The sequence below is a fragment of the Balearica regulorum genome, chromosome 14 (genome assembly GCF_011004875.1).
Source record: "Balearica regulorum gibbericeps isolate bBalReg1 chromosome 14, bBalReg1.pri, whole genome shotgun sequence".
NCBI classification, from domain to species: domain Eukaryota; kingdom Metazoa; phylum Chordata; class Aves; order Gruiformes; family Gruidae; genus Balearica; species Balearica regulorum.
The window spans coordinates 11,672,321-11,696,523 of record NC_046197.1 but is presented as its reverse complement, the minus strand read 5'-3'; the positions used below and the strand labels follow the sequence as shown (position 1 = coordinate 11,696,523).

At 52.4% G+C, this 24,203-nt stretch overlaps 3 protein-coding genes across 5 annotated transcripts in view; 2 read left to right on the top strand and 1 right to left on the bottom strand.

The window, feature by feature from the left end:
• NSD1 (nuclear receptor binding SET domain protein 1) overlaps nt 1-19,111 on the top strand; it is a 65,341-nt gene extending 46,230 nt beyond the window's left edge. Inside the window, exons 19-24 of one of the 2 annotated variants that reach the window (XM_075766840.1) lie at nt 1,252-1,368; nt 2,774-2,915; nt 3,371-3,477; nt 6,022-6,226; nt 10,220-12,544; nt 13,551-19,111. In XM_075766840.1, coding sequence (XP_075622955.1) covers nt 1,252-1,368; nt 2,774-2,915; nt 3,371-3,477; nt 6,022-6,226; nt 10,220-12,543 — 2,895 coding nt within the window. In that variant the 3' untranslated portion in view covers nt 12,544; nt 13,551-19,111. Of the gene's footprint in view, nt 1-1,251; nt 1,369-2,773; nt 2,916-3,370; nt 3,478-6,021; nt 6,227-10,219 lie in introns of both variants that reach the window. The other variant, XM_075766841.1, reaches the window with a different exon arrangement.
• Nucleotides 19,112-19,229: 118 nt separating this feature from the next.
• RAB24 (RAB24, member RAS oncogene family) lies at nt 19,230-22,020 on the bottom strand. Of its 2 annotated transcripts, none has more exons than XM_075766858.1 (8): nt 21,834-22,020; nt 21,399-21,467; nt 21,194-21,272; nt 20,975-21,042; nt 20,748-20,868; nt 20,373-20,423; nt 20,204-20,266; nt 19,230-19,688 (listed from the first exon to the last, which is right to left on the bottom strand). In XM_075766858.1, exons 1-8 carry the CDS (start codon nt 21,948-21,950, stop codon nt 19,624-19,626), a joined length of 633 nt encoding a protein of 210 aa, XP_075622973.1. In that variant the 5' UTR covers nt 21,951-22,020; the 3' UTR covers nt 19,230-19,623. The 2 variants fall into 2 exon arrangements, with proteins under 2 accessions (XP_075622973.1, XP_075622974.1); XM_075766859.1 differs by having other exon boundaries at nt 20,769-20,868; nt 21,834-22,017.
• A 52-nt stretch (nt 22,021-22,072) lies between these two features.
• Nucleotides 22,073-24,135, top strand: PRELID1 (PRELI domain containing 1). Its single transcript, XM_075766857.1, has 5 exons — nt 22,073-22,279; nt 22,637-22,862; nt 22,941-23,054; nt 23,316-23,394; nt 23,844-24,135. Exons 1-5 carry the CDS (start codon nt 22,188-22,190, stop codon nt 23,978-23,980), a joined length of 648 nt encoding a protein of 215 aa, XP_075622972.1. The 5' UTR covers nt 22,073-22,187; the 3' UTR covers nt 23,981-24,135.
• Nucleotides 24,136-24,203: the final 68 nt, after the last annotated feature.

Sequence of the window (24,203 nt, the reverse complement as noted above, 5' to 3'; positions counted from 1 at the left end):
ATTACTAACTTCCATAATTTGAAGACTACTTCTTGTTATAGAATGCCATTTAGGAAAGAAATGGATGAATTTAACTGTTTTAGTCCTGACAAGAATGTTTTGGCTCAGCTAACCAAGAAAATGGTTTGCATGTTGATGTCCCACAGGGTAAGAAAGACGATTGCTCGATCTGTCTGCTTGTATGGACGATGGGATTTCTGGGTAAACCAGAACACTGGCCTGAAGATGGTGCTCAGGATTTCCAGATGGGGAACAGGGATTATACCTCCCCTCCATTCTTGAATAGCCAGGCTTTTCCAGCATGAGAATCTTTTATCAGAAACTGAAACCAGGGTTTGGCTCTTAGAAAAGGGTAATGTCTTGGAGATGGCTATTGCTGAAACTGGTATCTCCAACTAAAACACTTGTATATATTTTTTTAAATCCAGAGAACAGTAGTTCTGCAGACACACGTCTATGCTGAATGAAGAAGGAAGAATGTTAAAGCAAAGAGAACCCCAAAGCTAAAAAAGGGTGAAGTGAAACAGAGGACAATTAGCATAGTAGGAGAAGAATGTCTGAAAACGGAGTAGGGACAACATGCTGTGGGAGAGGGCTTGATAGCAGAAGGAAAAATGTGAGTCTGTCCTGCTTAGGCTTTGCAGCCTGCTGTGATACAGATTAAAGGATCTCTCTGCCGTTCCATACACCTGTCATGTTTCACTGCCAGCAGACTGTCTGGAAACAGCAAAACTCAGTTATTTAAGAGGCACCTATCAGCCCCAGCGGAGGAGAGCTGGGCATCCCTTTGACGGTTGACATACGGTCTCTGTGTTACTTCACTACAGGGGAACTCCACGAACTCACTGCAGGAGCAGGTGCCCCAGGTGCATCATGCTGCTCAGTGTGGTTGGTCCCCAAAGGGATATTTTTTCCAGCTGGAATGCAGTTACGCAGCGCTTTGAGCTTTGCTTGTGGTTAACTTTATGCTGTCCCTGATGTTAATTCTTTCCATAGCACAAAGAATAATCTGATGACCATTGTTGCTTTGTTTAATTTAGTTCAAGTAATTTGTTGAGCATGTGAAATGGCTGTATGATTCAGGGCTCTTAGTGAAGATTATAGGTCAAACTGGCTACAAAGCACAGAGGAAGATGTTTATGAAAACCTTTCCAGAAAGGAAGCAGGAACTGAGTTTTAGCACAAAGGTGGATGTCCTTCCGTCCTGGAGGGAATTTGTCTCGTCTTATCAGCTTGTTTTCTCTCTGGCAGGGCGAATTTGTTAATGAGTATGTTGGGGAGCTAATTGATGAAGAGGAGTGCCGAGCCCGAATCCGCTATGCTCAGGAGCATGACATCACCAATTTCTACATGTTGACACTGGATAAGGTATGTGGAAGGAATTTCTCTTGCCAGGATCCTAGACAGAAGTAAAATGATTGCAAGGAAGACATGATAGTGGTCTTCTCCAGCAAGTAAAAAGGTGCTAAGAGTTGCTGATGAGCTGGTCTGCATTTCCACTAGAAAGAAGACTAAAAGAATGGACTTAACATACAGTAGAGAAGCTTTGGGTTGGAGAGTAGTGTTGGAAGGAAAGTCTGAACTGACTTCTTTGGAGTTTATTCAGAAGAGGTGAAGCAATTGGTTGAGGGCAATTGACTGAGGATCGTAGATCCTGCTTTAGCATAATACGGTGAATTTGGTAATCTCGAGATCCTTCCCAGCAGCTGAACCCTGAAGAGTCCAGAACTGGACTGGTGTGTGCCAGAGAAGGCATCGAACCTCAGAAGTATCAGGCACAATGAGACTTTCATTTAAGTTCAGATCCCAGTTCTGACAGATTTAAGTAGAGGAGTGGAGTTTGTTACACCCACAGACTCCTCAGTGGATCCTGGAGGCCAGGTTGTTGGTCCTGGCTTTCAGAGGTAAATAGTTTTGTCAGCCGCTTTCCACACTTTGTCACTCAACCTTTGAAGGATTAGGAGACCATGAAAGCAGGCATGGGAAGAAGCTGTCGAGCAGGGGACAGGATATCGATATGACTGCTTTCTGGTTCTCTCCTCTTGCTGGAAATTCACACTTGATTGTATCTTGTTCTCCTTGTCTGGCTGATGGGTGGGAGCAAGGGCAAATACAAGTGCTAATATCTCCCTTATTATTACAAAACCAAATCTAACTTGCAGCTGCCCTCTCCTCTCCAACGCGGTCTAACAAATGGTAGCATGCTATACAGAAGCATACCTCATACCTCACACATTACATACTGTTCCTGTTTTCCTTCTACACATTGATGTACAAGAAATAGGAACTGTTATTTTGCTTTTAAGCAGAAGTTGGGGTCTGGAACCACAAATGCTGCCTTGGAAGTGTGCTGGTGTAGTGTTCATCCAGTACTGACACTGCAGGGAGAGCTAACTTCACAAAGAGCAGCAGTAACGCTTTCCTGGCTGTTCAGGAGCCCGTGCGTCTGTGTAGAGGGAGATGATGTTGTACAGGAGGCTGTGTTGCTGTATGACCTGCCAGCCCCGACCAGACACATCAAGTGTGTGGAAACTGGTTGGGTGTCTGTCATTTGTCCAGGCAACCTGTCACTCATGCTTGGTTAAAACATATGTACGGACTCAGGCGCTTGGCAAGCATCATAGATGCCTCTGATGTCATACTTTTCACTACTGATTAATGCTTTCCTGGTATACTGGTACCTGGGTTGCAACGACTTGAGTAGGAAATGACAGTTTATTAAATGTATTTTTTTCCATTTTGGGGTTTGTTTTTTTTTCCCCCCCAATTCCAGGATCGAATCATTGATGCTGGGCCAAAGGGCAATTACGCGCGATTCATGAACCATTGTTGCCAGCCAAACTGTGAGACTCAGAAATGGTGTGTGAACGGCGATACTCGGGTCGGGCTCTTCGCAATTGTAAATATCAAAGCTGGTAAGGAACCCCACTCTGTCAGTACCTGCAGTTAAAAGCGTGGGAGTGTTTCTGTAAGGAAAGGGGAGGGTTTGTAGCTTCCTGGAAAGATGCTTAAATTTTGTTTTCACATAGGCAGTCACGAGACTTAACACCAGCACTGATACAATGAAACACATACATCCGTGGTAGAAATGGAGGTTCACAGTTATAATTTACAGGGTCAAGAAATGGAACTAAGCACGCTGCACGTGGGGTTGAATGCCCTTTTTGGCTGTAGTTTGTGATGGGAGTGTGGGGTTGCACTGAATTTTCAATCCATACAAATCTATGAGGAGATTAATGGTTGGTATCCTTGCATAGCTGTGGCAGTCATTTGTGTAGTTATATTTCAAAAGTGCTTTTACTTCAGCAGTAAGAAGTTCTGCCCCACTGTTCATTACAACTTGCTCGGTTTTGATCTGCTTTTGTGCCAGGGACTGAGCTGACTTTCAACTACAACCTGGAGTGTTTGGGAAACGGAAAGACCGTTTGTAAATGCGGTGCCCCAAATTGCAGTGGCTTCCTAGGAGTACGGCCAAAGGTATGATGCCTCCTTTAAGCTTTTGTTATTCCAAATCATCTCTTTGCATAGATGTGTATCATTTGTTGCAGAGATGTCAGGAAGGGTATCTCATTTCAGTGTGGCCATGAGAACTGCTGCTTGAAAGGGGTTGAATATTAGAGTTTTCATTCTGAGAGAGCAGATCTTAGACCTCAATTATTAGAGTTGCTATAAATAATGACAGGAAATTGTATTTTACACCAAAAGAGTAAATGAAAGAATTTTTTTTTCCAGAATTGTCTGCGTATTATCATGGCTTAAGCAACTGAAGTTTACACATCAGACAGGAATAAGAAATTTGCCATATCTGTAGTAGAAAAATCACTAGCTTTTAGAACTCACCAACTTTTGAGAGTTTCATTTTGTGACTGTAATGTTTGCAGTAACAAGAATTGATTTCAGTTACCTCCTTGTGTGAGGTGGTTCTCACCAGGAAAAGGAAATAACAGGAGCAGTTGGCTGAGTTCCCAGCTGTCACCAGCTAAATCTATGTCTCAGCTGTTGGTTTGTGTTTCAAGAGCTTCACGGAATCAGTCTGTAATCCCTCTACTCTGGCATGTGGGTACCGGCCGCTTGCTTACCCACAGTTAAGGGTTAAAAGCTCCAGCAGCACAGTTGTTAAGCCCTGTCAATATATAGGGAAGGTTTTGTGAATTCTCCAGAGAGCTTCATTCTGCAGAAAAAATTAATTTAAGATTAAAAAAAAAAATTGATGTCTTCTGAAGTTGACAGATGAGGTGAATTACACATCTGGTGTGTTTAGTTCTTTTTTTGGGTTGAGATTGAAAGTTCAATTGATTTTGTGCTGCTCCTGTGTTATACATGGCTTGACTGTCATTTTTGCCCTGAAATTGCAGGTTGCATAGTGGAAATGAGAGAAAGGTGCCCTTTAGTTGGTATTAATGTTCCATTGTGATGCCTGAGGCAACTCATTCCATCTTGATGAGATGGGCTAAGAAACAGTACCCAAGAAACAGTACCTTGGGTTTTGTAGGGGGTTTTGTGGTTTTTTTTTCAAATTCAGCCCACAATAGATGCATTTTTAAACTTCCTGAAGATACAGCAAGACAGAACTTCACTGATTATACTCAAGTTCACTCTTAAAAGTGACCTTTCTGACTGGGAGTGTGGAAGAATACTTGGGAGTCTATTGTACTGCAGTGAGCAAGTGGGAATCGCTTAGTCCAGCTGTTAGACCTTGCTTAGAAATTCAAATTAGCTGTGAAAGGTTTTTCTTGTTCTCTTTGTAATTAGATGGCCAAGGTACTAGTCACTGAGAATAGGCGGGATAGTTTAGGTGGAATGATTTCACTGCCTGCATTTTCAGTGATAAGAAAGGCCCGACTTGTCCCCATTGTCAGTGGGAATGATGGTATTAAAACAGAAATATCCACATCTGAAGGGGAAGGAAACAATCAAGAAATGTAACTCACAGGTGGGTGGGACAGCTGGATAACCACCGCTGCCGAACTCTGAAATTGTAGGTCTGGAGACAAAGGTTTTTAAAATTTTTTGGTGGTTTTGTTTTTAATCTTGATTAAGAGAGTGATGAGAATAGCGGCCAATATTTATGCAGAATAAAGGATGCATGAAGTCATTCAGCACACCAGGGCACACATTTGGAGGGTAATAGCAGAAACAAATCTGCAACGAGAAGGTCATTGATGAGCAGTCATGGCGGAGAAGGAGCTGTGGTGCAGTTTGGCCACCGCAGGACTGAGCTGCTGTGGTGACACAGCCATGAAAAAGACAAATGCGGGTGGTGGTTTGGGAGGGATTTCCCACTTTCTTGGAGAAGTGTTAATGTCATTGTACGTGGCCTGTGAGGCATTGTATGAAGTAGTGTGTATAATTCTGTAACTTGTGTTTGGGAGAAATAAACTTAGTAGAGGCAGAGCAAAGCCATTAGGAAGGTTGGAAGTGCAGACTGTGAAAGTGTGTGGTTTGTGAAAAGGAGAGTGTATCCCAGTGGTTACTTCAAGGAGAGAGAAAAACTGCAGAACAAGAGCAGTGTTGATGGAAGAATGAATAGATCTAAACCGATTGCAAATAACTTCAGACTAAAAATGAAGAAAGGGGTGAGGAACATCCAACAGTGCAGGAAGGCCTGGGAGAGACTACTTGTGAGAGTCATGGGTGCAAGGAAACTCTACTGCTTTGACTGAGGACCTGAAGAGTCTGTGAGAAGTGGCATGAGCTCAGCGATACCAGTCAGCCCTTGGTTCCTCATTGTACTGTTGCTAATTATATATATTCTATGTTTAACCAGGCCTTGGTGCAGGGCTTCCAGGCTCTTTCAAAAAATAACAAAAAAAAGAAAAAAAACCCAAAAAACAAAATTATTTACTATGGTAAACTGATTGCCAAATATTAAGAAGCATTGTAGAGATGCTACATATATTTCAGGTATGGCTGGCAGTGGGATTTTTTTTTAATGGGGTTTGCAGTTACCTCCACTGCAGCAGGAAGGGAACAGATGGAAGGGGCAGAGACCTGCATTAACTGACGTTGTCTCACCCGCAGAGCCAACCCACCCTCACCGAGGAAAAGTCCAAGAAGCTAAAGAGACGGCCACAGATGAAGCGCAGGTCGCAGGCGGAGGTGATGAAGGAGCGAGAGGACGAGTGTTTCAGCTGTGGGGATGGAGGGCAGCTAGTTTCTTGTAAGAAGCCAGGCTGCCCCAAAGTGTACCACGCAGACTGCCTCAACCTGACCAAGAGACCTGCAGGTCAGTGCCCCGCACAGCTGGACTCTGCTTTGGGTCACGATGTTGGCTTGAGGTGTCCCAGGTGCTGCTGACCACCTTGCACTCACTTCACAGCATAATAAAATTAGAGAAATCTTACTCACTTAAACAGACTTTGTGGCCCACACAACACAACCCTGGTTTGCACCCCACTGAGGCTGCAGAAAGATGAATTGATTACTGAAGGGAGAGCTGGTCCTTGCGTAGGAAACAGTGCTTGTGAGCTGACCCCATCCTTGGGGTCTGGCAGAGGACAGTCCCAACAATAGTTGAGATATTGGTTCCTCAGATTGGCTGTTTTCCCAAAGTTGAAGACAATTGAATGAATTGAATGGTGAGGAAAAGTGCTGATGGAAAATGGGAGTTCCAGAAGAATGTGTTAGATGTCTGAATATCCATGAGTTCATAGTTAAGGAAGAGAACGGTATCAAAGTGTATCGTAGTTATGGGTGAAACGAGGGCAGAAATTTGAAATAAAAAGAAAAAATATTCAAAAAGTACTTCTAGTTGTGTGCAGAGAAATAGGCTCCTGCATGAGTGATAAAACAGTTTCTAGTTTGTTAGTGGCTCAGGAGGTGTAAAGTAACATCTGTTGGGGGAAAAGATTTAAGTTGCATTTAAAAGTCGTAAAGGAGCTAGTTGAGGGGAACTGTTTCAGTTTGTCTTGGTTACTAAAGGAGTCCCTGAGACCTTTAATGAGTGTTCAGGTTTAACTAATGCTCAGAAAGGAAAAAAGCTTGACCTGAGTCTTGGTAGGCCAGTTAGCCTGATTTCTGCCAGGCAAGGAGGCTGGAAAAGCTGATACGAGGTCAAGTGCCAAAGAATTAAATAGTAAGAATATCAATACTAGATGACAAGTTCTTAGGTAGAACAAATAACTCATCAAACCTAATTTAGGGGTTTTTGCTAAGACAATAAATTTGGTTAATAAAGGCAACTGCATTGAAATAATTTGTTTAGGGTGCTGTAAATCTTTTGATTCGATACTGTAAGCATTGTCATAATTAGTAATTATGTACAGTGTTTTCTGATCACGTTGGAGGCAGGCTGAGAAACATGGAACCAAGTGGTCTCTGAAAGTAACTGCCAGGAGAGTCACTGCAACAGAGTGTTTCTGTCAGCACGCCACAGGGAGCCAGAACCGGGCATTCGGAACCTCTAGCTGTAATTTGGCAGAAGGTGTAGAAGGGCTCATAGCATATTTTATAGATGACAGAAATTATGTGTCTGCATGTGTTTTGGGGGAGAATAGGGTATTTATGCAGAAGAGCTTGGATTGCTCATTGAACAAGCACTACAACAGCAATGTGAAAGGTCATTCCTGTGGAACATCATCATTCGGGGTGAGTCAATCCCAAATATCACCTTTCTCTCCATTTTTGTGTGCTGAGACAGGGCGCTGTAACATCCTGGCAGGTTTTTGCAGTGCTTTAAAGTCTCCAGTAAAGAAGAATCCAGCCTTTGGCCTGTTCCCCTGCTTTCCATTTGAAAAGTTTCTCCTAATAGCCTGACTTGAAAAAACAAAGGATTGCCATCTCTCCGATAACCCTTTGTTTTACGTGCCTGGAGACTGTTGTCTCCTTAGTCCTTTTCCTTCTTAAACAAACACAGCCTCTTCTTGCAGCTCTTATTTTGTAAAATTATTATTCTTGGTCTGCTCTGGACTGTGTCCCACTTGCCTACATATTTTTAGAACTGCAGTAGCAAGAGTATTTTAACAGTATTGCAGCCGAGAGCTTGCTAACACCAACAGAAGAGAATAATTATATTTTGTGTTCTACATAAAATTCCTCAGGAAATGATATTTTACTTGTTTTGCAAAAATAACTTTTATGTTTATGTGATGTTTGTAATTTGCCCTGTCATCTTTGAGTCCTGCTCTTGATCCTTTTCACATACTTATTTTATTTCTTCCTCCTGCAGTCCTGCTTTGCACTGGTCTTTATTTAATTGCACCTTGTTGGTGCAAGAACATCTGTCCAGTTTAAATTCTGAGCCTGTCTAACCTGAATTTTGCAGTCCCTCACAGCCTTCCTGTTATCTACTCGTTTCTTTAAGCGTATTTACTGTTCTGCTTCCAGAAATTTAAATTAAAATACAGACTGAACTAGATTCGTGAAGGAAGTTATTGGAAATGCCCCCTCGGTTTGTCAGAAGACCATTAATAGCTGTTTTTTTCAGAATGATTTTCAGTCAGTTGTAGCCATTTTACTCTTTTTACACATAGGCTGTTATTTTCATAGCCTGCTCCTAAGAGTATCATGCAGGACATGAAAGGTTCAGCACTTTTTACTTCAAATGTTTCCTCTGCCATTGGCATTGCTATCGAGCAATTGGAATTTCCTGCTTGTTTACATGTTACTAATTGTGTGATCTTACTTCCGAGAGCTCCGGGCTGTCTCTGGAGAGAGAGGCTGCTTATTCATTAGTCCTTTTATCCTGTCAAAGACCATTAGAGTGGTTTGATAGGATTTATCCTTCCTTCAACATACTGGCAGGTTTTGACTTATTTTATTTTCCATCTGTACAAATGACCTCTATAATAATAGTCTCAGAGTCTTTCTAGTTGCCAAAGTGAGTGTTGAGCGTGGCTCTCTGGGTTGCTGGTGGTGCAGGGGGAGCAGCGACAGCCTGTGAGCCTGGAAGGGGGAAAACCACGTGTAGTGTTAAACACCTCCGCTCTGAAAAGGATGCTGAAAAAGTGGAAAAGACAAAGAAAAGCAGTGTACGTATTTTGAGAGTGGAACAGAAGCCTTGGACTGGCTTCAAAGGAGGGGAAAAACATGATATGTGTTGTCTTCAACCCCGGGGGAAAAGCAGCGTGAGAGAGGGGAGTGGAAAGCTGATGTTGCACAAGTGCATGGAGAAACGCCCACAGCTGCTCAGTACTGCCATGCTGCAGTCGCGCTCTCTTCCAGCCTCCTTGGAAAAGAGCTGGTAGCCAAAGCCACAGATGTGTGGGTTTGGTCCAGGAAGGCTGGGAAGTGTTCTGGCCCGGCTACACTCTGTCATCGCTTGTGCTCTGAGTGCAGGCTGGCCCCAGGGAGCTGGGGGGCCACAGAGTTATGGGGTGCTGGGGGAGCGTGGAGGCAGGAGGCATATTTGGAAAGGCGGCCGTGCTGGTCCTGTGGTGAGAGGTTAGAGACTCAGCATTGTGTACCCTGAGTGCAAATGGTCTCCCTGTTCCTGGTGTCCATGAACTGGTGAGAAGCATTTGGTAGAGACGGCAGCAGCCTTGGCTGCAGGAGCAGGGAACTGAACCAGTGAGGTCATCTACAAGTGAAAAAAACAACAACCTCTGAACTGTAACGTTGGTTTTTTCCTCCATGATGGTGTTGATACTGATGGTGAATAGATTCAGTGTGGACACAGAGCTCCTCGGGGAGCAGCTTGGCTTTGTGAAAAGCAGTATTTTTATCATGGCCATACACAGAGGTTAAGGACAGTGCCTTTGGGTACAGAGACAATAGAAACTTACTCCCTTGTGATCACTGCCCTCTCACTTCTTCTTTCTGATAAACAGGAAGGGAGGTTGTTGGCCTAGAATTAACAATGACTTAGATGAACTTGAAGTATCTACTTAAAAAGTCCATTGGGTGTATTACACATGGATATCACTGTTGTCTGTGGAAATGAGAGCCACAGAGATGTTGAAGCTGGGGGTGTCTGCTCTTCTCTAGGTTCCCGTATCAGTTAGTGTCATGCTGGAGCCAGATGGGCTTTTGGTCTGACCTGGTGTGGCTTGTGTTTGTCATGAATATCATTTCCCTTGTTGCTTCCAAGAATGCAGGTTCCTGTTAACTGCCTGTCAAGCCTGGGAGCTATGGCAGAAACTGAGGAGGACATGTATGTAGAGTTGTGTGGGAGTATTATGGGGTGTTCCCACTCTCCCTTGAACTTCCTTTGCAGCAGGCCTTGTCTCTTCCCCTTGTACCCGTCCTAAGCTATGTCTTTTCTCCTGTGTCTGTGTTGCAGGAAAATGGGAGTGCCCATGGCATCAGTGTGATGTGTGTGGTAAGGAAGCAGCTTCCTTCTGTGAGATGTGCCCCAGGTCCTTCTGCAAGCAGCACCGGGAAGGCATGCTCTTCATCTCCAAGCTGGATGGACGTTTATGCTGCACAGAGCATGATCCCTGCGGGCCTAACCCTCTAGAGCCGGGAGAAATTCGTGAGTATGCGCCTCCCATAGAAGCCCTGGCTAACGGCGAGGATGCCCAGCCACCAGAGCAGCCACCTGCAGACACAGACTTGAGTGTTCAGCCTCTGGACAGCCTACCTCAGTCTGTGGCCCTCAGACTGCAGTCACCAGAAAAGCCCCCCGCTACCCTAGCACTGAGGCTGCCTCCATCAGACAAGTCCCCCACCACCCTAGCCCTGAGGTTGCAGCCATCAAACAAGCCCCCCACCACCCTGGCCCTCAAGCTGCCTCCACCAGACAAACCACCCGCCACCCTGGCACTGAGACTGCCACCATCAAATAAACCCCCCACCACTTTGTCACTGAGGCTGAAGCCATCCAACAAACCCCCCACCACCCTCTCACTCCGGCTGCAGCCTTCGGACAAACCTCCCACCACCCTGTCACTCTGCCTGCAGCCTTCGGACAGGCCCCAGGCTGCCCTGTCCCTAAGGCTGCAGTCAGAGAAGCAACCCATCATCGTAGCGCTGAGGCCTCAGCAGCCTGACAAACCTCCCTCCAACGCAGTGCTGTGGCCACTGGACGAGTCCTCCAGTGATGCCACACAGCCTCATCTGCCGAGTAAATCTCCTCCGGGAACTCCGCAGTCATCGGACGAGTCACTTGTTAGTGCTGGTGCCCTGCAGCTCCAGCTGTCGGATGAGCCTCCTGCCACCCCTGGGATTTTGGGGTTATCGGACAAGTCTCTCATTGACACCAGGATCCAGCAGGCCGAGCTGCTGGATGAGTTTCCAACGAAATGCCTGCATCCTCAGCTGTCGGACAGACTTCTCGCCATGGCAGGGACCCTGCAGTCCCAGCCGGTAGATGAGTCTCCTGCGACTGAGCAGCCTCAGCCGTTGGACAAAGCTTCTGCCCAGAGTCCGCAGCTTCAGTCTGTGGAAAAAGCTCCCAGCTCCATGGTGCCACAGGTCCCAGCATTGGAGATGGCTCCAGGTCCTGGGGTGCTGTGGCCTCTGCCCATTGAAAAGGTCCCCAGCTCTCCGGTCTCACGGATCCTGCCCGTGGAGAAGGCTCCTGGACCAGCTGTGCCACGGCCCCCACCTCCAGAGAAGGCTTCCTTCTCAGGAGCGGTGCGGGTCCCAGCCACAGAGAATGCTCCCAGCTCTGGGGCACCCCGTCCCGTGCCTCCAGAGAAGGCTCCTGCCTTGGGGATGCCACGGATCCTGCCCACAGAGAAGGCTCCGAGCTTAGGGGTGCCACGGCCCCTGCCTCCGGAGAAGGCTCCTGGCTCCCGCTCACCACACATCTTGCCCATGGAGAAGGCTCTCAGCTCAGGGGCCCTGCGGATCCCGGTCACGCAGAAGGTGCTCACCCCTGGGGTGCTGCGGCCCCTGCCTCTGGAGAAGGCTGCTGACTCCGGGGCCCTGCGGGTCCTGCCTCCGGAGAAGGCTCTCAGCTCCGGGGTGGCTCGGCCTCAGCTCTTGGAGAGGCCCCTCACTCTTGCAGCCCCGTGGCCTCAGGCATCAGATAAGCTGACTGCTGCCGTGGCTCCTCGACCTCAAGCCTTGGACAAGCCCCCAGCTCCGAGGCTGTTGCTGTCGGAGAAGGCGCTACGGCCCGTCGACCAGAACGCGCAGCTGAAGGAGAGGGGAGCCCCGGCTGTGGAGCTGAGTCCCCAGCAGAAAGAGAGGACCATGTTAGCTGGCGAGCAAATCTCTTGGTCTGCTGGGAAGGTGGTGACACATGTTGGACAGGTACCTTGGCCTACGGAGAAACTACAGACACATGAGCAAACCCACTGGTCCACTGCAAAAGCCTTGACGCCTGCAGAACAGCCTCCCCGGACAGCAGAGAAACTACCAGAGCCGACCCTTCAGCCTGGCTGGGAAGTGGCCTCAGCCCCCGCAGAGCAAACCCCTTGGACATCAGAGAGATTGCGTGCATTTGAGCAGACCCCTCGGCCAGCCAGGGAAGCGCCGGTGCCCCCGGAGCAGATGCAGTGGCTTGTTACAAACATTCAGACAGTTGACCAGATTTCTTGGCTGAGTGGAAAAGCACAGACGCCTCGGGGGCAGGACCCTTTGCCTGAACAAAACACAGCGCTAGCCCGTAACCAGGATTCTGTCTGTCGTGAGTTGGCCGACTCAGAGCCAAAGTGAGGTTGGTGAATACGGGAGGCAGGTTTCAGTCTTTTAATGTTTAGGGAGGGGAATCTTTGTTTTGTTTTTTTTATTCACTTCCCTGAGCCCAGCCCCTAACCCATGCACATCCCATCCATATTCTCTGGTGACATGAGCAAGGACATTCACTTAAGTCTGAGTGTGGCCCAGCCGAAGGGAGAGAGCATCCGTGACCTTTTTCTCTTCCTTTTACAAATGGTAAAGCTGAAATAAAGAGTCCACTCTGGGTAAAAATCTCCAATTCCATTGAAATGGTCACATTACTGATCCAGCGTGTTCGAGCTCCAGGTCTGATTCGTAGGCGGGTTCCCAGGTACAACTAGGGGCCTCGCTCTTGTTACTGTATTTAGAGGAAGCAGATCAGTCAGGCTGCCCTGGAACTGGAGATGTTTCGGGGATCAGGCGGTGAGCAGTCAGGTTGTACGCCCTTGCCAGACTCTGCAGAAGCAGGGAAGGGGTTTATCTGTCGTCTGCCCAGGTCTCTGTCCCTGCAGGGTGTTGCTTTGCGAGGTGCGTCCATACGTTCACTGGGACATGCTGCGTGTGTGGTTCACTGAAGGACAGGTATCATCTCCAGCCGAGCTCAGAGAGGAGCCCACTGCACTCGCTCAGTGCAGTTTTCTCCAGCAATAGGCAATATCCATTCAGGCTCCTTTGTACAAAGCTGCAACTGGCCAGGCCTGAGAAACGAGGAATCTGAAGGAGATCAGGGAAAAGAGAGATCTTGGAAGAAGCCATCCTGCAGTTTTTTTCATTCTTGTGTCTTAATCCTTTAGCACAGGACATGCAGAGTGTTTCCTGCACTTGAAAACATTGTGACCTATAAAGCAGCAATAGCAGAGTAGGGCAGAGTGGGTTTCCCCAAGGTGCTGAGCACCCCCCTGGCAGGGTGGTGGTGCTCCCTTTCAAATTTCCATGCAGTCTCTTCTTGACTTCTGTTGTCACCATGAGCCAGCAGACTGAGCAGTCTTTTCCCCTTGCCTCAGACGTGTTCAGGACGTGTTCGCATCATACCTGGTCTTCCCAGCAGCGGGACCTACTGCCGAGCTGCAAGCGAAGCCTGTGCCGTTTGCTGTGTGGCACAGAGGCGAGGGTGCTGTAGCTGTATCGAGACCCATCTCGACACCTTCCCCTTGGGTAGCTTCTGGCTTAACTCTTCTACAACCAAAGGAGACTTGAATTAACTGGACTGTGTTGGTGTGCGTGTGTGTGTGCGCGTGTGTGTTCTTCCAACTGAATAGTAGTTCTCACACTGGAACACGGTGGGCTCCAGCAGCTGGCTGGCTTTCTTTTTTCCGCTTCTCCCTTTCCCAGTTAAGGAGATGTTTTGTACCTGGTGGTCATCAGGCTGGTGTCCAGACTAGGCCTGCTGAAAGCCATTTACTCAAGTGTTGAGGCAGAAGTTTGCTTGGCCGCAGTACTCCTGGGGCAAGCGGTAGAGTCCCAGGGACCTGCAGAGTGGTGTCTTGCGACCGCTGCCACTCTCACAGGCAGGAGGAGGATGAGCAGCCCTGGGCGGCCCTGCCTGGGCTGGATGGGGTCGGTATCCTGCCAAGGAAGCGCTGCTGACCAGCATACTCTCCCACTCTCACAACACATTACCTCTGTGGTTTGCCTGAGCTCCGCCGATCCGGGTGCCGCAGCCTCGGATCTCCGTGCCCGCCACCAGACCCTTGCACAGCTCCAGTGTATCCTCCTTCCAGGCAGATCCGCACGTCCCTCCCCGGAAAGGGAGCGTTTGGCTCCAGGCTGACCCTCTCACTCTGATGTGGGAGCAGGTCCTTGTTCCCACCTGGCTTGCAAGTGCCTGCTACTCCCAGAGCAGATGGTCCTGAGCTTTGCAGTTCTCTATGAAGGGAGGCAGACGCTTGTACCAAGATAAATCCTGATCCTTTCTCCTTTCCTGATGCACGCACCCCAAGACAACATCCTGCTGTAAAGGCCGGGTGTGCTGGGCATGAGGGGACGTTACCAGTGCTATGGTGCATCTCTTCTCTAGTCCAAATCATTTCAGATCCTTTGTAGAATAGCTAGCGACTTTGAAAAGCTTTATGGCTTATGGAAACTTACTGTTTAATGTTGTTTTTTTCCGGGAAGACTGGCAGGTCAGTTCCTGCTTGCTGCTGAAACTGGGGAAATGCAAGCAGCTTGTGTTTCTGCGTGACTCCTGCACAAAGGGAATCAGGACAACTCCTCAGAGCCATTGAGAGAGAAGATAATCTAAGGGCATTCATTAACTTTTTAAAACAAAATTTAAAAAATGGTAATGAGGTTCAGTATATTAAGTATTTATCATGTGTGAGAAGGAAAATAAATCTTGAATTTACATTTATAGGCCTTCCCATGAGCTGGACTTAGTCATGTAGATTGTGTAAGTAGGGTTACCTCCATGCCAGCTGCCCAGCCAGCTACAGCTGTAACCAGAAAGGTATCTGCACTGCTCTGTCCACCTCCGCTTCGCATTGTCACGTGTTAACTAGTTACTTGTTTCATGAAAAATAAACTGTGAATATTTTTGGTGCAGGCTTTTTTAAATCTGTAAAATGGAGAAGTTCTCAATGAATTCTCGTAAATGCAGGTTTTTAAAAAAAAAAAAACTTTTATAAATCATGTGGTCACAAAGTGAGGTTCACGGCAGCAGCAGCCTTTCACACAGCAGGCTCTTGCCCAAAAGCTTGTTTTGAACAGTGAACGTGGATTGAACCGTTGCATGGCATTTCAAACCCACAGCCTTATTCCTTGCGTCTGACCGTACCCCACCTCTCTTCTTGTCTCCCTTTATGCCTTTTCCACAAGGATCCAGGTTTCTGGCTCGCTACCTTCCAGCTACATGCTGGAAAGTTGACTTCATCGTAGCTGGGAGGCTGCTCAGTGAAGTTGGTGTTTGGAAGTGTCATTGAAGGAGGAAGCCAGCAAGCTGCTCTTCCCTCCTTGCCCTTGTTGGGCCCCTGGACAATGCTCTGTCAGATCAGGAGGGCTTTTCAGACATATGTGGGGCTTGCAGAGGGAGTAGTGGTCCTGTCAGGAATGGCTGTCAGTGCTGGGTCACCAACAAGGCAGACAAGGCCTGACCAGGCATGGAGATAGGTCCCGGCAGCCCTGCCCTGCCCAGCCTGCCTTCATCGGTGGTGAGTTGTGGGAAACGGCTCCAGGCAACACAACACTCACAAAGGAAATACGGGCTTCTTCAGCGCTTGAGGGGATTCTGGCTGTTGGTGGCAGGTGGTAGCACTGCCTTGGAAGGGGAGAGGGAAGATGTCTGTACCAGCGTAGTTGGGTTCATTTTCTGCAGTTCACTGCTGCTTTCAGAGTTCAGCCAGTTTGAATCATTAGGGGTTTTTTAATGTAGAGGAAAGCTGCACGTAACACATACCCCTGGCAGACCACTCCTGTGGGAGAGACTGCTGCAGCTCTGTTCCAGCCGCCCTGAGCCCTTGTGCCAGGCTGGAGCTGGCCAAGAGCGTGAACAGCTTTGCCGTGGCTGAGGCCATAGTGCTCTTTTACTGTGTTAGAGGGATCAGATCACCTGGCCACTGACAGTCAGGCATAATTGCATCCAATGTGGGCAAGAGGCGACTCTGGTGTTGATTCACTGTTGTGGAGAGTTGTAGAAGCAGAATCAAGGGTGTAATTATTTCTGCTCAGAGCTGTGTCCCTTTCCCTGCTGTCCCAGGGAGGCTCATGGGAACTTCCCAGGATTATGAGCGCATTCCCACTTGTAGGAATGGCTCCCCCTTCCCAGTTCTGAAGGGGATGAAGGATTTGCTCCCATACAAATGCTTTGCTGTCAATATTCTTGCTGTCAGGATGGGCTGGCTGCCCCTGCTCAGAGCAGTGGGCTGAGCTCACCGGCTGTGGCCTCTGTCTCTTGGTGGGACCCTTTTCAGTGGTGGATTTCTACAGTGGAGATGGAGGAGCTCTGGTGAGGGGTAACAGCCTGGTCAGGGACTTGGTCTGCCTGCCCAGGCAGAGAACAACGGTTGCCAGGGAGGAACCACCGCAGGATGCATGGGTAGGAGGGAAGCAGACACTGGCTGCCATCTGCCCATCCTGCATGGCTCATCCCATCTGCACCAGCTTGCTGGGCTGGTGCCTGCTGTCAGCCAGGGCTCTGGTGAGTCAGGCAGAAAAGCGACCACTGTAAGGGATAATCCCCTACCACGCATCTTCACATACTAACTAGCTCGTGGTAGCTTGCTTTATTGCTGTTCTCAAGTTAAAACTTTTCTTATTTAACAAAAAAACCTACAAAAAACCAGATTAATTTCAATGCACAGAGTATCCAGGTGGTACTGTGGGAGCATGCGTTCTAATTCAGGGTTAAACCCCACACACAGGCACGGGCTTCGCTTTGAAGGTGTGGCTGTTGTTAAAATTCAGATGAGAGAGATGGTTGAATCTAAAGGACAGTAACATACTAAGGTGGGATGATGTGGATTTAGGGTGCTAGAAGAGCTTCAGCTCAGTTTCACAGAAAAAAGGAAAGAAAAAGGAAAAAAAAGCAGCCCTAACCCTGATGCATCTCGGCAGCGGTTTATCCTGAGCACGCTGTGAATGTGCGCTGCTCCTGCCTGGACACTGCAGCCAGCGTTGTGACAGGGCAAAGGGAGTTTGAGAAACCTCAGACCTTCAACACCTTCTGTTCATTTTTAATTTCAGCCTTAACTTCTGATTTTGCTTGATGTTTGGAATAACCGTAATTGTAACCTGCTTGTAATGTGCTTTGCCCTAAATTACTGATAAGGCTTTCAGCCTTTGCCAGCCAGCGAGTGTTAAAGCAAAGTGGCAAACCGTGCAGCTACTCTGATAGTATGAGCAGGGGCTGGCGAGGGCTCACGCAGTGATCGCCTGGGCTTTGCCTGCGCTAACTACTCCCCTGTGATAGTGATAATGCCGGTGGCAGCACTTGCAGCCGAGGCTGTGCCTCTTGCAGCAGCACGGCCGGGTGCTCGGGGCTCCCAGGGCCTGGGGAATGGGAATGCTGGAGCTTGGGGACCACTCCGCCACTTGCCTGGCTTCAGCGGGACTCTCGCCTGTGGGATGGCAGTATCCTCGCTTAGCGGGAGGTGGGAAAAGGCAGATTTCTGTTCCGGGTCCTCCAAAAGCAACCTAAGCCAAGTCCAGTGCAGGGGGACGGCGTGCGTGAGCTTGGGCTAGAGAAGTGGTGGTGATGGACAGTCCCTACAGCACTGAATCTACCTCCTAGGGAAATCTGAGAAATGGGTGTTGCTATGTCCTATTTCAAGGTAAAGTTTTAATCAAGTTTGCCCTTGGCGAAGCACTTGGGCTATTGTGGTGCTATTGTAAACCGTTTGGCAGCTTAGCACAGTAGGGCTGGACTCACGGCTCCTAGCCCACAGGCTGGAGGTTTCTTCGCTGGCTGAATCCTGTCCCCCAATAGCTGGGGCTGGGCTTCAGTGCCTGTGGCAGAAACAGGATGAGGCGTGACTCAGTTCCTTCGATCTATGATGGTTTTGAGACTCAAACCAGCGTGCCAGTGGGCCCTGTGGGCGTAGGGAGCAAGTGGAGCCACGTGAAGCAAGGCAGGCGTCCGCTAACTGCATGTTCTTTGTGTCCGTTTGGTACTGAGCTGGTTTCAGTTTTTGTTTTTTTTCTGATGTTTCCAAGTTGTTGACTTCAAGGAACTGGGTTTTGTGTATTTTTTTTTTAGACACTGGGAACTTGTTAAAAGGAAAAGCAGCAGCACCGGGAGGCTCAAGCTGGAGCACGGCTAGAGCTGAGGGTGGCCCCAGCCGATGTGGGTGGGAGGAGGTCAGACGTGCTGGCAGCGGCTGGCACAGGCAGGCAGGGAGCAGGCAGGGAGCAGCTCTCCCTATGACGGGCAGAAGCCTTTTGGCAGCGGCACTCCCAGCCCTGCTTAACCGTGGTGCCACGTTCTCTGCCCCCCAGCCTGCTCACCTGTGAGACACCAAACGTGTCGGATACCACACCTGGCTTTGAACGTCCCCTCTGGTGCCACGCGCTCTCAGCTGGGGTCCTGGCTGCCAGCTAAGCTGGGGGTGCCGGGGGGGGGGGCCACCCGTGGCAGCGACGTAAGTTGCGCTGAAGCTGTGACCAGGAGGTTTGCTCGGAGAGGGAGGAAGCCTTGGTGCGAGCAGCCCCGCGCTGCCTTCCTCCCTCACAGAGATCTGCCACCCGCGGGGTGCCATCCCACAGCCTTGGCTGGAGGGAGACGCAGCAGGAGTCAGGGTGCCCGGCCAAGGCGGTGGCCAGGACACGCACTGCATGGGGGACACATGAGTGCTCAGCCCTGGCCGGGACTAGTCTGTTGGTTCTAAGTGTGGATGCCAGAGCGGGTGAGAGAAACCTACATATTTCCAGCATGTATATTATTTTTAGAAGAGGGAGAGGGGACAGTCTTGGACCATTGATTACTTTCATTTGCTCCCCTTAGACTGTTGGCTGTGTATGTGAAACTTACAATGAAAAGAGGGTTGCCCTGCCCAGGTGCTCCCAGAACATGTACTGTAATTCTTTGTATATAGAAGAAAAATTACTGTAAAGTAAAGTTTAACTTTACTCTCGATGTCCTTTTGTGGTTTGTCTTGCTGAGCAGGGGGAGCCCGGCTGTGCCCAGACACCCAGGGCAGGGACGGGAGAGCCCTGATGGTTTCGTGCAGCAGTGGCGCAGGCAGGGGGACGGCTCAGACCACAATGCATTTTATTTACATTGTACACCTCAAGAGAAGACGCTTAAATCTGCGAAGAATTGGGCAGCATCTCCAAGAGAGAATAAATTAATGGCCGCCGCTGGGCCACAGCAGTGACTTGGGGAAGCAGCTCCCACAAATGCCAGGTGGCAGGGAGAGGGTCCCCAGGGGTGACGGCCCGCGGCTCCCGGCGCTGCAGGAGGCTCCCGGCACCGCGCAGCAGCCCTCTGCCACTCCACACACTGGGAGGAGAGCAGTCCATGGGGCCACGCACCGCTGCTGCGTTGCGGACGGGCCCATACAGCTAAAACACAGCAGGTAAAAAACCGGAGTCCGGCACATGCCAGCTGCCCAGCTGGCAGCAGTGGATCCCTTTTGGCAGGAGGTCTCAGTGGTGGCAGCAGCTGTAGAAGTAGGCGCCGCTCCTCTGGCCCAGGTCGACGCCCTTCTCTTCTGGAAGACAGCAGGGGCAGGCAGCTGCCAGCACGTCCACACCTCCGTGCCACATGGAGCCCAAAAGCTGCTGGTCCCAGGACCAGGCCCTGGCAGGTCCCTCGGGGAGGGGTTTGGTGCCCCCACAGTGAAGCAGCGGCGCTTGTGGCCACGGCATAGCCCAGAGCTGGAGGCGCAGCTGGGGTGAGCGTGCCTGGACAGGCCTGGCACAGAGCTGAGCGCCGGTGCCGCAGCCGGGCAAGGGTCCTGGCTGCCTGTTTGCCAAAGGCCACCCGCAGCCTGGTGGGGGGGGATGTGCCAAGCTGAGTCTGCTCTGAGCAGGTACAGAGGTGGCACGACGGGGCCAGAGCTTCGCAGGACAACCCCCGTCATGGGCCCGCAGCAGCCCCAGAGAGGGTGGGGGCAAGGAAGGGCCCTGTCAGACCCCATAGCACTTGTCCTCCGCACTGTCCCCAGGGGCACATGCGCCCTCCAGCAAGGGAAGGGGTGCTTGGGGAGGGATGGATCCTGCTCACCTGTCATCACCTGGAACGCGGTGAAGTGGACGTAGTCCTCGGCCACCTTCTGGAACAGCTCGTCTGGGGGGAGAGCGGGCAGGGTGGGTGCGGGCAGCCCCACTGCGAGCAGAGCCCCCCTGGGTCCTACTTGGGTGGGGCCACAGCCGGCAGCGATGGGGCTACTCACCCACGCTCTGGCCCGTCTTACTGGAGGTCTCGAAGAGCTCAGCCTTGATCTCTGAAATGAGGGTCCGGGTTAGCGCCTACTGCAGGCGCAGGACATGGCCCCGCAGGCTCGGCTCCCCCCCCAGTCACCCCTTGAACACGGCTGCCGACAGCAGGCTGGCAGGGGCCCAAGGCAGAGTTCCACACTCCCATCCCCTCAGCCCAGCTGGCCACGTGCCCACTCGTGTCAGGACATGCCATGCCCAGGGAGGTCCCTGGCAGAGCCACCGGATCTGCTGCGGGTCCAGGGCAGGGGCAGAGCCCCTCGTTCCCCACCCCCTTGGTGCCGTGGGAGCCTGGGAAGAGCCGGCACTGCCCGGCCACGAGCATCCCGGACCCATGCGGTGCCCAGCCGTACCGTCGGCGTAGTCTTGCACATCATGGAAGTCGACCCCCCGCTTCCTCCTGTCCTCCTCCAGCAGGTCGCTCTTGGTGCCGCACAGGTAGATCCGGCAGCCCTGCGGCAGGCAGAACGGCGGGAGGGACGCGCCCGCGGGCCCAGCATCCCCACCGGCTCCCCTTCCCCTCGGGCAAGGCCCCCCCGGCCCCCCAGCCTGGCCATACCTCCTCGCAGTTCTGCAGCTCATTCACCCAGAACTTGGCTCGCTGGAAACTGCTGCTGTCGGTGAGATCTGGGGGAGAGGGGTGAGGGTCTGCCCCTCCCTTCTGCGCCCACCCCAGCCCGGAGTCTGCAGCACCCACCCCAGCCCGGAGCCTTCACAGCCGCCGGCCCCTTCCTCTTCCCGCGGCACCGGGCCCTTACCGTTGGCACCGGGCCCTTACCGTAGCAGACGACGGCGGCCCGTGCCCCGCGGTAGTAGATGCGGCTCATGGCCTCGTAGCGCTCTGAGCCGGCCGTGTCCTGGGGGGCACAGGGAAGCGCTCAGCAGGTGGGGGGGGGGGGGCGGCGGGTCTCGGGGGTCCCGGTGCCACGGAGGTGGCCGGGGACGGCACCGGGCGGTGGCAGAGCCCTCGCCCCCGCGCTTACCCAGATCCCCAGGGTCACCGTCTGCTCCCCCACGGACATCACCTTGGCCACGAAGGCGGCCCCGATCGTCTGGAAGAGAAGCGGGAGGAGCGGTGGGGATCGGCCCGGGGACGTGGTGGGATCCTGCCCAGCGATGCGGGGGGCATCTGGCCTGGGACCACGGGGGGAACCGGCCCGGGGACCCGGGGAAACCCACCGGGGGCGCGGGAGACACCACGCCGGGGACGCGGTGGGGAAACGAGGGGACCGACCGGGGATGCGGCGGGCACCGGCCCGAGGACGTGGGGGGGACACGAAGGGGACGCGGGGGGGGCGACATGGGGGGGGGGCGACCATCCCGGGGACGCGGGGGGCGGGCGGGGGGGGGGGGGACGACGACACGACAACACACGACACCGTCCGACTGCAGGCCCGGTGCCCGGTGCGGTCACTCACGTTCTGGTAGGGCCCGGGCCGGAAGCGGCGGTGGGCGCAGCGCTCCACCAGGCTGCTCTTGCCCACCCCCTCCTGCCCCAGCAGCACCACCTTGGCGTCCACCCGCCGCCCGCTCATCCTCGCGCCGCCGCCGCCGCGGGGCGGGGCCGCAACCGGGCGGGGCGGGGCCGGCGCGGCGGAAGCGCGCGACGAGGCGGGGAAGGGCGGGGCTAGAGGCGGAAGTGCGCAGGGGCGAGGCGGAAGTGCGCGGCGGGGCGGGGCGGGCGGAGGCGGCGGGCAGAGGCCGCATGGCGGCCGCCCAGCAGGCGCGGGCCGGAACGGGCGCGGCGGCGCGGGCCTGAACGGCGGCGGCCCATGGGGAAGTATTGCGCCAGCCTGGGCGTCCTCAAGGGGCCCTGGGACCAGGTCTTCGCCGCCTTCTGGCAGCGCTACCCCAACCCCTACAGGTGCGCCGGGGCCTGCGGCTCCCCCCCACCCCAGGGCTTCCCCCGGGCCCCTCCGCGGCATCGGCCGCGGCCGTCCGCGCCGCTCCAAGGGTCCTCGGGGCTTCGTGTCCTCCACCCCCGTGGGATTGTGCCTTCCCCCCATCCTTTTCCCCGCGGGGACGGAGCTCTGCTCGTCCCCCAGCAGAGTCTCCTGGGATGGGAACCCCACACCAGTGGTTCCCGAGGACTCCTGGCTCCCCTTCTCCCTTAAAACCACCGCCCTCTTCCCGTCCCCTGCAGTGCCTGCTGGTTCCTAGCCCCGGGAGGGGGGGGGGTGATGGCCGGGAGCAGGGCCTGATGTTTTCTTCCCTATTTTAGCAAACATGTCCTGACCGAAGACATCGTGCACCGGGAGGTGACGGCGGACCACAAGCTGCTCTCCCGGCGGCTCCTGACCAAGACCAACCGGATGCCCCGCTGGGCGGAGCGCTTCTTCCCAGCCAATGTCGCCCACTCCGTCTACATCCTGGAGGACTCTATCGTGGACCCTAAGAACCGAACCATGACCACATTCACCTGGAACATCAACCACGCACGTCTCATGGTAGGTGTCCGTGGGCAGGTGCACAGCTGGGTGTGCAGGCACTGGGCCGTGCCCACAACTGGGTTGTGCTTCATGCAGGTGGTGGAGGAGCGCTGCGTGTACCAGGTGAACCCGGAGAACAGCAACTGGACTGAGGTCAAGCGGGAAGCCTGGGTCTCTTCCAGCCTGTTTGGCGTCTCACGGGCCGTCCAGGTGAGCACTCCCAGCTGCTCAAGCAGCACTGTCCCTGCCTCTTCGGAGAGGCCTTAAAGCTGCAGCTTCCCCCTGCTCTACCCCTTCCCTGTGCTGTTTTCCCCCCTTTGTCCCCCCCATCCTCTTGAGGCACTCAGAGCCATTGCTGCTGGTGGGCATGAGCCCACCAGGTGTTGGGACTGGTCAAGCTGGGACGAAGCCCCAGGGGCTGCGTGTGACCAGGGAGCCAGGCTCGCACCTTCACTGACTCTTCCCTTGTAGGAATTTGGTCTGGCCAGGTTCAAAAGCAACGTGACCAAGAGCACCAAGGGATTTGAATACGTGCTAGCAAGAATGCAAGGTGAGCACCCAAGGGCAGGCTGGGCCTGACTGGGACAGGTCTCTTGGAGTTGCAGGTCACACTGGGAACACTCCAGTCCACAGGCAGGTTGTGGCTTGAACTAATCCGACTGCAAAATCCTTGTCCCTTGCCTTTGCCCCCATGTCTTGGCACAACCGGCTCTTCCTGAGCTGAGCAGCCAGGCAGCACTTAAAGGGCCAGGCAGGGGTGGAGTGCAGGCAGGAGGGGGATGTAACGCAGCAGCAGTCACGTGCCTGCAGTTCCCCTTTGCGACATACCCTGACGCACGCTGGTCAGGAGTGCCGGGCTCGTCTTCCCCCTGTGTGGGGAAATCACCTCCATCCCAAGGTGACAGGGCCAGGGCTGGGCTAGCTTGCATCAGCCAGCACTCCTGTGCTGGGGCAGGGCAGGGGCCTGTTGGGGCTGGGTTAACAGCTTCCATGTTACAGGAGAAGCTCCGTCCAAAACACTGGTGGAGACAGCCAAGGAAGCAACCGAGAAAGCGAAGGAGACAGCTCTGGCTGCTACAGAGAAAGCCAAGGACTTGGCGAGCAAGGCAGCCACCAAGAAGAAGCAGTACGTGTGAGGGGCCGGGCACAGGCAGGCACCGGCTGCACCAGAACAGATAGGAACCTCCTTAGATTTTATATTTTTAAACAAACTGTACAAGTCTGACAATCAGCTGCTGTTAGATCCTTTCTGAGATGTAATTATCATTAAAGAATTTACTCCCACCTCTGACTTGGCCTGGGGCTGGCCTGATTAGAACAGAGCCTGGGACTGCCCACTGCTCCGGGGGTCCAGCCCGC

Coding starts and splice junctions, on each gene's coding strand:
- RAB24 (XM_075766858.1), bottom strand. CDS start 21,950: ATGAGCGGGCGGCGGGTGGACGCCAAGGTGGTGCTGCTGGGGCAGGAG. Junction 21,043..21,193: donor GGCCGCCGTCGTCTGCTACG/GTAAGGGCCCGG, acceptor CCTCTCCCCCAG/ATCTCACCGACAGCAGCAGT. Junction 20,869..20,974: donor AGCTGCAGAACTGCGAGGAG/GTATGGCCAGGC, acceptor TGCCTGCCGCAG/GGCTGCCGGATCTACCTGTG.
- PRELID1 (XM_075766857.1), top strand. CDS start 22,188: ATGGGGAAGTATTGCGCCAGCCTGGGCGTCCTCAAGGGGCCCTGGGAC. Junction 22,280..22,636: donor CGCTACCCCAACCCCTACAG/GTGCGCCGGGGC, acceptor TCCCTATTTTAG/CAAACATGTCCTGACCGAAG. Junction 23,055..23,315: donor GCGTCTCACGGGCCGTCCAG/GTGAGCACTCCC, acceptor CTTCCCTTGTAG/GAATTTGGTCTGGCCAGGTT.